Consider the following 15,658-nt stretch of genomic DNA (forward strand, 5'->3'; position numbering starts at 1 on the left):
AGGGGGCTAAAGACTTAAAGAGAGACTTCTCTGAATAAGAAATAAGAATGGCCAACAGACACATGAAGAAATGCTCAACTTCTCTGGCCATAAAAGAAATGCAAATCAAAACAACATTGAGATGCCTCTTCACCCCAGTTAGAATAGCTATAATCAAGAACTCTAATAACAACAGATGCTGGAGGGGCTATAGCCAAAGGGAATACTGTTGATGGGAGTGTAAACTTGTTCAACCATTCTGGAAAGCAGTATGGAGGTTCCTCAGAAGATTCCACATAGAGCTCCCCTATGACCCAGCAATCCCACCTCCGGGCATTTGCCCAAATGATTGCTTTATTGTTATTATAGAGGTGATATGCAGAGGGGTTACAATTACATGAGTGAATCAATGTGTACATTTCCTTTCATGCAATGTCTTCTGTGTCCTCATTCTCTCCCAGTTCCTCCCTCATCCACAAGTTTTATAGTTCACCTTTCATTAATTTCCGGTGAGCTCCACTGTTGCATTTTTTCACCCTTTGTCTCCTAAGTTCTGTACCTCATCCACACTCTCCCAAAGATGTACACTAATATACCATACATAAGGTAAAGAAGACAAAATCATCAAAAACTGAAACTACAATATGAGAAATAAAGCAAAAAATAATACCTCTTGTTTATTTCAGTAAGTATATTATTCTGTAATAGACATTGGAGTTTGTCTCAGTGTGTATATTTTTTATATAAATATGAAGAGGCATGTAGGCCTTGTGCCTTCATGCTTCTCTCATTAGAATATCCTCTTGTGGTCTTGCTGTGTGTATCTAGAATCTTGCATAATTTATCATATCGCTATGCATTTTATATTTAATTTCCCCATATTAGAGAGAACATGCACCATCTCTCTGATCTTGGTTTACCTCATTTGTTACCTGATTTGTTCTAGTTCCATCCATTTCCCTGAAAATGACATTATTTTATTATTTCTAATGGATGCATGAAATTTTGTTGTGTATAGGTACCACTTTTTTGAATCTACTTGTCTATTACAGGGCCGCTGGGCTGTTCCTGTATCTTGGCAATTGTGAATAGTGCAAATTTTAACAGGAAACCACTATGATTATTAAATGAAGATTTAATGTATAGAAATCTATTCTGTGGCAATAAAGTTCAGTGAATTCCTTATACAAAGATTTTTTTCTCTTATACATATATGGGCATTAAACAACAAGAAGCCATATATTACTAAGGGACATTGTATGTGCAATCCATTCATTTGAACATTTCCATAAATATCTTCACAAAGCCAATGATAAGCACTTGAATTTTAAAACTGAAGTAACTATGAATCTAAAAATCTATTTAAAATGTTAAGTATATTTCTATTTGCACATATTGTTTCATTATGATATTTACATATAGTCATATAATGAACTTTTTATTCACACTCTTACTATTAATTTTCATCATACATATTGCAGAAGATAGTTAAAATAGAAGTATTATCACTTACATATTTAAATTATTTGATTTTTCTCTTAGAAACCATGACTGTGTAAATAAAGAAACAGTACATATAGACTTTTCTGTCAATCTTTGTATCAGCTACAGAGATGGAGAAGGAGCAAGTATCTCTTAGATCTCCGATCGAAATTTCAATGTGGACTCTCCCATTTTCTTTTCATAATCTTCTTCAAATCTCTCATACTGGGCCACAGTGAACTGATTTTTCCAGTCTCCTGAAATGCCTGAAAAGAAAACATGAAGTTAGAAACTTGAGAATACTATAAAATTTTCCCTTCAGATGTGTGTGTGTGTGTGTGTGTGTGTGTGTGTGTGTGTGTGTGTGTGTGTGTGTGTATTACTGAGTGTTGGAATTTAGGGCCTTAGGCATCAAGGTCTCAATTATCACCTTGGATAAATCCCAGTCCTTTGGTTTATTTGTTTTGCACTTTGATTAGTATTAGTCATACAATGGAGTTTGTGACTTTTTTATATATGCACACAAAGTACCCCAATTAAACTTTGCTCCTCTTCACTCTGGTCTTCACCCTTCTTAAAACAATTTCAACAGGCTATGTTTTTGTAGTTTTCCATATGCATAGAAAATACTTTGACTATGTTCACCTCATGAACCCTCTTTATTTGCTATCCCTCATGTACTGATATTAACCTGGACCAGTGCTTATTATATCTTTAAATTAATTAAAATTGTATTAAGTTGTATGAAGGGATTGCAATACAATATGTGAGTTGAGCATAGTGAATCTGATCCATGTCACTCTTTTCACCATTCTCTCTTACTTCTTAGCCCCTCAGTTTGCTTAGTATGTTCGCATGTGTACATTGATTATTAGGACTGCATTTGCACACACCCTTCTAGCTTCCTGGTATTCATTTTGTTAAACAGTAAGTTAGTTATTCAAAGGTCTTGCATACACCATTGGAATTTGTATTCATAAACCTATATGGATATAACCATGTATGTATTTTCATATATGTTTATAATGTTCATATCTAACTTCCACATATGAGGGAAAACATGTAATCTTTGTGCCCTGACTTACTTTACTTACTACAATTATTTCCAGCATCATCCATATCCCTGCAAAGGATTTTTCCAGATTAATAAAATTTTGCCATATGAGATAATGGAACATATATTTATGTGAATATATATCACAATTTATTTATCAGTGTAATACAGTACATTAAAAGGATTAAGAATAAGAATCTCATGATCTCCCCCACAGTATAACCCCTGCTTTCACTGTATTTGATGTCGGTATAATTTGTGGAGGGGAAGGGAAAAAACAAATCATTTAAATAGGGATACAGGTGGACCCATTGCAACAATGAAATATACAAGTCGTTATGTTGAAAACGAGCTTTACAACTTGGGGGGGGGGAGCCGGGAGGATAGGGTGGGGGGGGGCGGGGGGAGGATGGGAAGGGATGGGAAGGGGAAACAAAGGAGGAGGCTACAATGCTTGATAAGAAACGTACTCATTATCTTGCCCATGTAATTCTAACCCCTCTGTACAGTATTTTCACAATAAAAAAAAAAAAGAATCTCATGATCACCTCAATAGATGCCAAAAAGCTTTTGACAAAATCCAACATTCTGTTTTATTTTTGAGACTGGATCTTTCTCAATTTGGTCAGACCAGTCAAACTCAAAATTCTCTTGTTCTCACTCACAATTAATTGGGTTGGCAAGTTTGAGCCATACCTAGCTTCTAATACCATTTTTAATGTGAATTCCTATACTTTTATCTTTAATTTTTAATTTTAGGACCTGTACCTTAACTCTAACTCTCACCCTTATTGTACCACTTGTAGACTCTTGTAATATTTTGTGTTTCAGTAGTTCCAATAGATTTTACCACTGAGCTGTGTAAAGAACAGTAAGCCCCTAAATAACAACAACAAAAAATTACCCTGGAGGGCAACTCCACCATCTCCAAATCTCAATTCTTTGCCTGCAAGACCTTTGTTAGCGAGGATACAGAGACATTTTTTAGTCATTTTAAAACTCTAATCTTGGTTAGGCACTGATGGCTCATGTCTGTAATCCTAGCTACTCAGGAGGCTGAGATCTGAGGATCACGGTTCAAAGCCAGCCTGGGCAGAAAAATCTCCACAAGACTCTTATCTCCAATTAACCACTTAAAAACTGGAAGTGCCGCTGTGGCTCCAAGTGGTAGAGTGTTAGCCTTGAGCAAAAAAAGCTCAGAGACAGTGCCTAGACCTTGAGGTCAAGCCTCATGACCGACAAAAAGCAAGCAAGCAAACAAACAAAAAAGCCTATAGTCTCCAATGTCAAATGATAACTTTCAAAAAATAGTTCTAATGACAAAATTGTAAAATTAGTAGAATAAATATAATTAAACATATCTGAATCTTCAAACTATTAATCATACCAGAAAATTTAAGAATAGTACTAGACATTACATTTACAATGAATATCTGGTTTAAAAGTACTATTTCCTTAAAAATCTGGGTTTCAGAAAACCCAGGTTTTGGAAACCCATGTAGAAAACATTCAAAATAATTATGAGAAACTCTTGGCAACTTGAGGATCTGTCTCTCTAGAATCACCTCATCATTAAAAATACTTGCAGAAAATGTGCTGAAAATATGTTTTTCCCCCTTGTCATGATTCCCTAAACAATACAACAGCCTTTAAATTACCTTGTTATTATTAGTCATTTGGAAATGATTGGAAATATACAGGAAGAGGCAGATGGGTCATGCATTATAAAGTCGTTTTCTGTAAGACAGTTGCCTATGTGAGCATTCAGGATCCCAAGGACTCAGTCCCTACAGCCAATCCCCCAGGGATATAAAGGCATGACTGTATGTCAGTCTGACCTAGGGTTTCTCAACTTTCCCATTTTATTTTCTTATATTTCCTCTTTTGACATTTAAATCTAAACAATTCTTTGGGGGAAAGGGAGCCCTGTCTTGTGCATTATAGGACATTCATGAGTGATTTTAGCATTTACTTATAAGGTGTCTTCTAATAAAGTCTAGTTGTGACTACAGCAATGTCTCCAGGTGAATCCCTTGGAAGTAAAATAAAAGAAAGACCCCATGTAGTTGAGATACAGAAACTCTCAGCCACAATTATTCATATATTTCATAAATTTCTGGTTGTAAAAGACCTAGAATCCATTATGATTATATTCATTATAATTAAAATTAGCATTAACAGTTTTTATAGCCTATCATAAAACAACTTTCAGTCCCTCCTTGACTATTAAGTTTGTACATTTCTGTTCATCACACATTATGTAATACTTCTTTTCCCATTAACTTTAGACTTTGGGTTTTATCTGCTTTGGTCAATGAAATTGGACTCTGAGGTATACACCTCAGCAACAAGTTTCTACCAGTTCTTTTCATCTTCCAGTTTATAATAGGCATAACACACTTATGATCATCTGTTTTGCCCTCAGGGTCAAAAAGAGAACAAAAATAAAGCCAAACAAAAGTGTATAGCCTTCATAGACATATAAGTTAAATAAAAAATAAATGTGATTAAATCAGACCTCGTTTCTTGGAGCTTGCTTTTATTTTATACCAAAGCCTACTCACACAAGGCAATGTATGTGATAAAGATCTGCTTTGTACAAGATGTTATATATGGAGTTCAATAATCTGAGGTAATCATCTATAGAAATTATAGTAACAGTTATGTTAATCTAGCATAATTAAAACTAACTTCTTTGTGCAATAAAAATTAAAGGAAAATCAACCATATCCAGACAATACAGACAAATATGGCATTCTTCTGACAGAGTAATAGTGTGTACCAAGACTTGCATTATATCCTTATATGATAGATATGCAGCATAAATAAAATGTTGTTTATTTCCCCTGGGATTTCTTTTCTTTCTACTTATCTGCCCCAGATTACTAAGCTGCCTCTGATATCTTATATATACTCTCCACAGCATAATTAGCACACTACAGAAACTAAAGTCTTATATCCTCACCCTTTCTCATGAAGGGAGACACAGAATGGTCCATCTCCTCTTTGTTCATACTGGTATAATTTGCATTCGGGTTCTGTTTCATTACATTGAAAGAACTATGGTAGATGATTTTATTCACAGTTTCTTCTGGCAGGTCTTTCTCTAGAAATGTTAATATTTTCCGAAGTTCTCCCTTTGGATCCTAAAATAGTTAAAGAAAATGAATCATTTCTGATAGATTTGGTTGTAATTTAATAGTTTCTATTCATTCCATTGTAATGGAGGAGAAAATTTTTGATTTTAATGTCATTTTCAGATTTGCTTAATTATGACAGAAAATGACATGCTAGATTGAAGGGATGCTAAATTAAACCTCATAAGAAGAGATTAGAGAAATCTAGTTAAATAATCTCAAATTTTGTTAACTATTTTAATTATTTATATTTCATATAATGACTGAAGCCACTGAAATATTGGGAAACGGGAGGAGAAATACATTGGCTTCAGAGTGAGAACTTTCTCTGAGTATATCATAAAAGCAAAATGAGAGAGTTCACATAAATCTGACAGATACTTGGTCTGCAGTGGAAATGGCAGTAATGACAGAAAAAAAGTAAATGGGTAAAAGATCTATGTTTAAGGTTCAGTGAGTAAGGTAGTAGATTAGTAAAATTAATAAACCAATAAAGCTAGACAGAAAAGAAAATTAATCTTAAATTTCTTTCAAATATTAAAAAGAAATGACAGTTGCCTCTTACCTCTTTCATGTCTTCATAAAATAGATAAAGGATACGATAATCTCTACTTTTCTCCCACCAGCCTTTCACATGGTCATACCAGGAACCAAAACTCACTAAATTTAAAAGGAAATGTTTGTAAAATCACAACTGTTTACATTAACTCAAAAACTGTAAAATGCCATTCTGTTCCACCAGTATCAGTAAATATTCGTTGAGTAAATATTAGAGAAAGAGACAATAGGTAAAGTATATAAAATAACATTACTCATTGAATTTGTAATCTACTTGGAAAAGAAAAAAATACTTGTTGTACTTGAATTTTCTTCTATTCAAATTCATATATATGGAAGTGCCAACCCTAGGACCTCAAAATGTGACTATATTTAGAGAAAGGAAGGGTCTTTACAAGCAACCTTATATTAAGTCTTGACATGGGCCTTCATTCCATATGTGTAGTACTCTGATAAGAAATGGGGAATAAAGCATAGTCACAAAACAAGGACCGATCATGGAAAGTCACAGGGCAAAAATGGCAATTTACTAGCCAAGGACAAACATTTTAGAAGAAATCAACCCAGATAACATTCTATTTCTGAACTTAAAGTCTCTGTAGTATGAAACGTAATTTTTGTTGTATGAGCCACTCATACTGATACTTTATTTTGCAAATTCCAGGAAAACAGATATAACTTCTAATAACTAAAATTACAAATGTACGGTAGCAAAAAGTACATAATTTAAACAATAAGTGGTATGTAAGCTCATAGGAGAGAGAAAAGGGAAAGAAAAAAATCTATGAACGACAAATTTAAAAAAAGGCCTGTGGAGAAATTAGGGAGTATTTGATTCTAATAATTTGGACTTGAGTCATGACATTAATAAAGATGACATTCTAGGGACAATGAAGATCCAATGTCAGGTGTAGGTCTGTATAATATATCATTGAAATGCACTTGTCTCAACAAGAATGTACAAAAGAGGATGTTTATTTATAAATTATTAATAAATTTACTATCATGGGTATGAATGAGTTTTATGGGGAAAAAACCCACAAAGGATCAGTAGAAGCACAGTATCTTAAGAAAAAATTTTCATGTAAGGATGTTCAGAGTTCATAGGTTAAGAAAAGAAAGAAACACAAAAAAATGAGACTCCAAGATTGAGGTATAAAATCAAAACAGTATGACAGTATGGACAAGAGAGATCAATGTGATTAAATATACCAAAAGTATCTATGAATCACTAATAAGACTATGAACCCAAAGGACTAAGAAATCTATGTGCCATGAATTCTCCAAAACTCTTTGAAGAAAGGTATGTTTTCTCTACAGCCTATATGATGCATTAGCAGAGGGCACAAAAGGTTTATGATAAATACAGTATTAATCTTTAAAATTTGTAGTTTCTTTGAAGAAAGTCTACTCATCATAATTCCATAATCAAATAAATGGCACCCACCTTTGCCTGCCATGAATTTATCCAAGAACTCCTCCCAGGTTCCGGGCTCTGGATGTATTTTGGCCATCTGGTAAAAGTAATAGTAAGATACAGCCACATCTTTGGCATTCCGTGCCATGTAAATCATCTGTAGAGTAATAGAGAAAATTAGAATCTTCCTTTAATAGTTTTTAAAATTTGCTTACATTGTCATTGTTTTCTGTTTTTTTTTTTTTATTTCCTGACCTTGATACAAATAACAATGACCTCGCGTAGTAGATCTATACCTGTCTTTTGGTTTTTGTTGGTATTTATTTTTCTTGGTGTGAATGGGGTTTAACTGTATTGTTTTTTGTTTTGTCTTTTGGGTATTGGGAATCAAACCCAGGACATTGCACTGGCTAGGCAAACACTTTGCCACTGAGCTACATCCCAGCACTATGTCTTGTTTGAATACAAAAACTCATTTCCCATCTTGCATGCTCTTTCCTCCATTTCTTTTTGGCTTTTATAAAAACATCTCTTGAGACATTGAATGCCAAGTAAAACAAAAACTATAGTAAGTATTAAATCAACAAAGTAGGTACTATGTCCTAAATTTAAAATGCGTGTCATTAACATAAATTAATAAAGAGGTAAACTTTATTTAAAAACACCTCTACCTATTTTTTTTTTACTGCAGAATATTACTAGGTAAATTCAGAACCAGAAAAAATTCAAAAATTCCTATGATCATAATGATGGCTATTTTATATCTTGTATGAGTTTAAAATTTTTCTTATGTCTGAAGCTTTAACGTCTAATTGAAGACAGAAATTTTACAAATGGAAATGACTTTGTCATATATCTTGTAAATCTGGTTCTCAGACAAAAATCAACTGAAATTCACAAAATTTCCTTCACTAAGGAAGCACATTAATATTGTACACTGTGAATATATTTCTAAGGGAAAATCCATACAGGAAGAAACCTTCTTTCATCTAAGAACAAACAAATGTTTCTTCTCTCCCAAATATTAGGCAAAGGAAATTGAGCATTGATATTTCCAAGTCACGGATGGTAGTTTTCAAATTCTGGGACAAGGAAAGGAGTAGGGATGGAGTAACTGAAAGAAAATTTGAAAATGATATAGCAGAGTTCTAATAGTTCAGAGTCTGTTGCTCATGTGACTTCTTGAGAAAAACAAACCCCAGCAACACTGCTGGTTACTGCTTATTTCAGTATCAATAGATGATGGCAATGAACTAATTGTTTTCAATTTCTATCACCATCACCTACACCTTCTTTACTGAGATCTGTTTTGGCTTGCCAAAGAAGGACATAGAAGGAAGGACATCCTGAGTATCTCCCTAGTTCTCCGGTACTAGGGAGATAAAACATGCCTTAGGTTTCCGCATTCTTCTTCCATAAATTAAAATTGAAAGATATGAGTGGGATTGAGACCTTGCATAGGTCTCAATATAGCTACTTTTGTTACCATTTTGTGACACACAAGGTAAAGTGGAAATAGCTCTCACAAATATTACAATGAGTCAAAATGAGTGATGAAGAGTAGTATAGTTTACACAAGGAAAATAGGCACAATATCTATGGTAAAATATGCAAGATGATTATATTTGAAGATAAAGGTTTCTGATTAGAAGTGCAGCGCTGATCTTTGGGGATTCAACAATATCCTGTTGAATCTGGCTACCAATTTTTGTGGGCATGGTCACTTTAGTAAAATCCATCAAGACATATGCTTAGGATCTATGTACTTTTCTCCTCAAATGCTTAAATGAAAATATTTCTTAAAATAAAAGTCTAGCCATCCACTGGTGACTCATGCCTATAATCCTAACTACTCAGAAAGATGAGATCTGAGGATTATGCTTCTAAATCAGCCCTTGCAAAATAGAGAAAATTCATTCCCAAAATAACCAACTAAAAGCTTGGCTGGTGGTGTGGCTCAAGTGGTAATGCAATTCTAAGCACAGAAAAAAAGCTGAGTTAAGAGCCTGAAGCTTTGGGTCCTAGCTCTGGTATTGGCACAAGAGAGAAAGAGAAAGTGAGCCTATAATGAATTTAGGAAAAATATCTATAAATTACATTGAATTAATGTTTAATAATTTAAATATTTAGATATGCAGATAATGAATTTACTAATGATTTTTATTTATATGCAAATGATATTAATAGATTCATCTTTCAAGTTACACATAATTGACTATGTTATATTGAAATTATTCTGACACATGAAAAATCAATTTGGATATTATTTGCATATCAATTCTTTTAAAGTAGTTGTACTATAGGTAAAAAAATTTAGAAGGCCAGAAAATGTGATCATTTCTCAATACTTGAGTATGAAGCATAATCTCAACATTGCTGGTGTTCATTGTTTTATTTTGATCCTTGAGATATGGTGGTCACATTATTGATTTGTTTTATTTATCCAAGGGTTATAATCTCTCTTCTTTTGTTTCTGCATAATTTGTTTTTAAGAAAGAAATTCAACATAAAGAAAGAGGATTCTTATTTTGTCAAAATTCGCTACCTTACAATCATTCTTCCAAAATGAAGAAGGGAGAAGTTCAACAGGAAGATGTGTTTTCACTAATCGAGGAGACTGCATATTATTCAACTGTTCAACGCCTATAAACACAGTCAACAAAAGAAATAGATCAAAGCCCAGTTATTTACAACATTAACCCAAAACTTTATACTCATTAATCCAGCTTGTAGTCTAATGTAGGCATATGATTTTATAGTTGTACAGCTTCAACTATTCCTGAAATCACCAATGAGATAAAAAATTAGGAATCTTCAGTATTCTCCTATGAATAGAATGTTTGATCTCCTATGACTAGAATGGGTAATTATCTTCATAGGCATTTATAAAACCAAGTTTTTCATTTTTAATAGGAAAATCTTGAGCTATTATATTTTAAAATTTCTTTTGAGATCTCTCATATTAAAGTTCTGTAATCCATTATATTATAGAACTTATGGTCATTAAAATTTTTTAATATAGCATCCTATATTCCCATAATCTTCCCTTGAGTTTGTAAATACCAGCTAATTGGTATTTGACTCTTTGGCTCTTTGACTCTTCTAAGTTGTCTGTATGTAATAATGATGCATTACTCCAATCCAATATTTCTATATAATAAGGAAATTATTCCATGGCATAATCTTTTCTCAAACAGATATTGTTTTTGGGTAGAGAAAGGAGTGTTATACATTAATGGCAGAGCCAAATTCTGACTCTGTTCTTACAGACATGTATGATCCAAACTAGCCAATCCTTTCTTATACCATTCTCATCATGACTTCTTACAGAAGACAGGCAAATTTACTACTATATGGAAAAGTACTTTAAGACTAAATACCATTTGTTAACCCAGGGACTATGAGTTCCATGAATGGCACTCTATTATATATCACATCTCGTTTACATTTCTCTGCATCCCCATTGTTATAGATCAGATCCACGATTTCACTGGTCCAGGTTGTTCCTGCAGACAAATACAAATCAAGATGAAACTAAATCTTCCTTTGAAAAGAGGGTGAGGGGGCTAACAGTAGAGAATTTGTGTGTTATGTAAAATAAAAATGGGTCCTTTATTTCCTTCCCCTTTCTCCATAAATACCTCTATCTTTTCTGAGTAATATTAATAAATCCATTACTAGACATTGAAAAGAACTGTAAATCAAAATGAGCAACATGTAGTGGAACATGAGCAAAAGGGAAAGAGAACTTCGAGGCTTCACATGGAATGGGCAGTGACTAGCACCAGAGTGCAGGCAATAGATTCTGAAGCTGATTCACTCTGATCGTTATGACACTGGATCCCACCAGTCCTTTGAGATATGGACCTAAAGCATAGGAGTCACTGTTTGTTTGTCTGAGTTTCAACTTCCAGGTTACCAAGACATTGCTAAAAGTAATTATATATATATGGAAAACATCTTCTTAGGGTTCTTGCTGGTTTTCTCTTTAGAAAGGTGTTCAACTGTCCTCAAACAGAATAATCATGAGTGTTAACTAAAAATGTAAAAGTAACTAATCACTTAATTAATCCATTCCTACATTTTTAAGAAAGATAAACATATGTATGCACCTCTGGCACTAAAGTACCTGAGCTCTACTTTTGTGTCCTTTCTTGTGGCCAGTATTTTCCTTCTTGGCCCTAGATTTAAATCATCTTCCTAAACCTTTCTAGATAACTGTAATACTAAGTACAAAGACAAAGGAGAGCTCTGTCATTCTTTCTGATGGAGGCATAGAATTCCATTGTGTATATATACCACATTCTCTTGATCCATTCATCTACTTAGGGGCATCTGGGTTGGTTTCATAGCTATGGTAAATAATGCTGCAATAAACATAGTCGTGCTGGTAGCTTTAGTATGGTCTTGTTTGTGAACATTTGGATAAATGCCCAAAAGTAGGATTGCTGGGTCATAGGGGAGCTCTATGTGGAGTCTTTAGAGGAACCTCCATACTACTTTCCAAAGTGGTTGAACAAGTTTACACTCCCACCAACAATGCAGTAGGGTTCCCTTCTGGCCACATCCCTTCCAGCATCCGTTGTTATTAGAGTTCTTGGTTATAGCCATTCTAACTGGGGTGAGGTGGTATCTCCATGTTGTTTTAACATGGAGAAGTTTCTCTTTAAGTCTTTAGCCCACTTATTTATTGGACAGTTGTTTATTTGAGGATGTGTTGTTGGGGGAATTCTATGCCTCCATCAGAAAGAGTGACATTGCCCCATTTGTTAGGAAATGGAAAGACTTGGAAAAAGTTATATTAAGTGAAGTAAGGCAGGCCCAAAGAAACATAGGTCCCATGGTTTTCTTAATTTGCAATAACTAGTATATGTCTGAGTCAAGCAGAAAAGATCAGATAAGTTGATATTAGGTGAAATGAACCCCAAGATAAGTATTCAAATGTTTTTGCTTTCATGCAACTGTTTCTAACACATTTATAAGATGATTTCTTTGTTGCTTTGTATGTCCGTCCCCCATGGTATAATCCCTGCTTTCACTGTATGTGATGTTGGTATAATTTGTGGAGGGGAAGGGAAAAAAACAAATCCTTTAAATAGGGATACAGGTGGACCCATTGCAACAATGAGATGTATAAGTCGTTATGTCGAAAAATGAACTTTTCAACTTTGGCTGGGGGGGGTGGGCAAAGGAGGAGGCAACAATGCTTGATAAGAAATATACTCAATATCTTGCCCATGTAATTGTAACCCCTCTGTATGGTATTTTTACAATAGAAAGAAAGAAAGGAAGGAAGGAAGGAAGGAAGAAAGAAAAGAATTAAAAAGAAAAAGGAAAGCTCAATCAATCCTGGAATTTTTTGCTTTCTTATCTCATATAAGCTTGAGAGAGACACAGAGAGAAACTCCGGAGTATAATGTAAAACTTTTTTTAATCATTGAGAAGCCCAAATTATGGTCTATGAAATTTTTCATTAAGAGAAATGTCAATTTAGCTATTTTTAATGCCTGTATTGAAAAAGTTGGTTTTCTATCATTTTTGAAAAATAAAAGAGGCACATTGTTTACTTCAAGGAAAGATCTTATACCAAAGCATTGATATAGTAATGAATGTAATCAACAGTTTGTGAGGAGAGCAATATTAAGAAAACCTACCAAAGCACTGCCTATAACCACATACTATGTATAGCCATATATCTTTCACTATGCCAGAAAAAAATTCCTTTCAAAAAGTTATCTTTGTGATAAATTATGTTTTAAAACAGTTTTATGTTTCAAATATCTTAGCAGTTTGCTGCTTTTAAGTAGATTTTCTGTATCTCCAAATAGCAAAGTCAAAGCAACATATACTTTTCAGCTGCTGTCTTCAGGCCTTTGTAATAATTTTGATCGTTGTGATAAAAGAAAGGCCACTGGTCCATAGGTCTGTGACAGGATTATAAGGAAAATATTTGTGCTTAATAATTAACTTATAATGAACTCAGATAAATTAATTGGATGGTTGAAAGACATTCTAAACTCCCTGCCATCTCATCAATCAGTAGGTGCATCAGAAAGCTTTATTATGAAATATCTAGAGAATAAAAATTATGAATTCATATTGAATCCCTTTAAATTCTCCTTTTCATTTGCTGAAAAATGTTTTTCTTGTTTGTTTTTGTTTTTGTTTTTTGGGGTCCGGTCATGGGGCCTGAACTCTGGGCCTGGGGCCTGTCCCTCAGCTCTTCAGCTCAAGGCTAGCACTCTACCACTTGAGCCACAGCACCACCTCCGACTTTTTTCTTTTTGCTTATGTGGTGCTGAGGAATCGAACCCAGGGCCTCATGCATGCAAGGCAAGCGCTCTACCACTGAGCCACCTTCCCAGCCCCATGTTTGGTTTTTTTATAAGCAAAATAAATGACCCTTGCTGTGAGTACTGGTGCACACCTATAATCTCAGCAGGTGAGAGGCTGCAGAAGGAATATTACAAGTTCCAAGACAGTTTCATCTACATAGAAAGACTAACAACCTAAAAGTCTCCTTGTGCCCACATCACATAAATGTATTTAATTTTAACAACTTGATTTGAATTTTAATTCAAAATAAGCAATAGCATTAGTTTTTCTCTAAGATATGTTCTCTATTTAGTTGATATCATTTCAGAATAAGAAGTGAATGTGTTCAAATTAAGATGGAAGTGTTCCCACAAAATATCACAGTGCTCCTCTGTCAAATATTTAAAGAATTCAGGGTAGACCTGATGATGAATGTGCAAATCGGAGGTCTAATGTGCATGGATCATTATGTAATTGTCTAGTACAAATGATTGAAATGTCTTACCTGATTTAGGATAGGTGGAGATCAGAAGGTCATCGGGTCGGGCCTCAAATGTTTCCACTTGGGACCACTGCTCAGCAGTGCTCCAAAAAAGGGGGATCCCCTGAATATCCACTAACTCTCTCCTGAACACACTCCGGTAGTTATCCATTTCTGATCACCTAAATTTTAAATCACATGTAGCATCAGTCACATTAAAATATGTTGCTATTTTTTATAGAATTATCATTACTCTCAATTCAGAAGCATCAAATAAAAGCATCTATTGTACAAGTTCATGGGAGAAAAGAAAATAACAACACCAGTGAGAACTTACAATTATTTTCATACATGCCATTACTGACAAGTTATAGAACATTTGTAGATATCATTTGTGTACTGATGGCATTTGCTTAGGCAAAAAAGATTTTTGAAGGTACTAAACTTGAATGTCAGAAGGGAAATATCAAGGGCCGTGTTGACAATTCTTGCAGAGAAAATGTAAGTTTCATAACTTTCCAGGCTTTGTTAAAGAAACAAAACTGTTTAAAGTAGAAATTTCTTCCTTTAAATTATAGGATGAACTGGTAAATCATTCTATCCAAGTTCATGGAGGACAAGCCACACGAGGGAGAAAAAAAAAGGTACTTATGGGGTGGAAACAAGAGCAAATGCAGAACTAAAGAACTGAAATAAGCTTGAGGTATTGGTATCTTGTTCTAATAAGTTTTTTAAGCACTAATTTGTGAGTATCTGATGTCATCTTATGTTTTTAGTGAGACTACACATGAAGGAAGTTTGCCTTTCAATTACATAAAAATTTTTAAAAAGGGGGGGGCTGGGAAAGTAGCTCAGAGGTAGCATGCTTGCCTTGCATGCATGAGGACCTGGGTTTGAGTCCTCAGCACCACATAAGCAGAAAAAGCTGGAAGTGGGGCTGAGGCTCAAGTGATAAAGCGCTAGCCCTGGCCTGAAGAACTGAGGAACAGCACCCTGGCCCAGAGTTCAAGCCCCACAACCAACCAAAAAATAATAATAATTAAAGTCAGAACAATTCTTTTTGAACCATGTCCCTTTTAATTACTTGCAATTAGTTACAATTAATAGTAAATTATAATTAAGTATAATTTAATTAAATGTAACTCTACCCCTCTGTGTATCAACTTACCGTAGCAATAAAAATTAAAGAATTAAAGTCAGAAGTATTTGGATCCAGCAGATATGCAGGTGGACTC

General features: G+C 34.2%; 1 protein-coding gene across 1 annotated transcript; it reads right to left on the reverse strand.

Moving 5' to 3' along the window:
* Window positions 1-1,587: 1,587 nt before the first annotated feature.
* On the reverse strand, window positions 1,588-14,595 carry LOC122106670 (sulfotransferase 1 family member D1). Its single transcript, XM_042678106.1, has 7 exons — window positions 14,448-14,595; window positions 11,008-11,133; window positions 10,173-10,270; window positions 7,658-7,784; window positions 6,218-6,312; window positions 5,481-5,661; window positions 1,588-1,727 (listed from the first exon to the last, which is right to left on the reverse strand). The coding sequence occupies exons 1-7, from the start codon at window positions 14,593-14,595 to the stop codon at window positions 1,615-1,617; spliced, it is 888 nt and encodes a 295-aa protein (XP_042534040.1). The 3' UTR covers window positions 1,588-1,614.
* Window positions 14,596-15,658: the final 1,063 nt, after the last annotated feature.

The sequence above is a fragment of the Dipodomys spectabilis genome, unplaced genomic scaffold (genome assembly GCF_019054845.1).
Source record: "Dipodomys spectabilis isolate Male_0828 unplaced genomic scaffold, ASM1905484v1 ptg000043l, whole genome shotgun sequence".
Lineage (NCBI taxonomy): Eukaryota > Metazoa > Chordata > Mammalia > Rodentia > Heteromyidae > Dipodomys > Dipodomys spectabilis.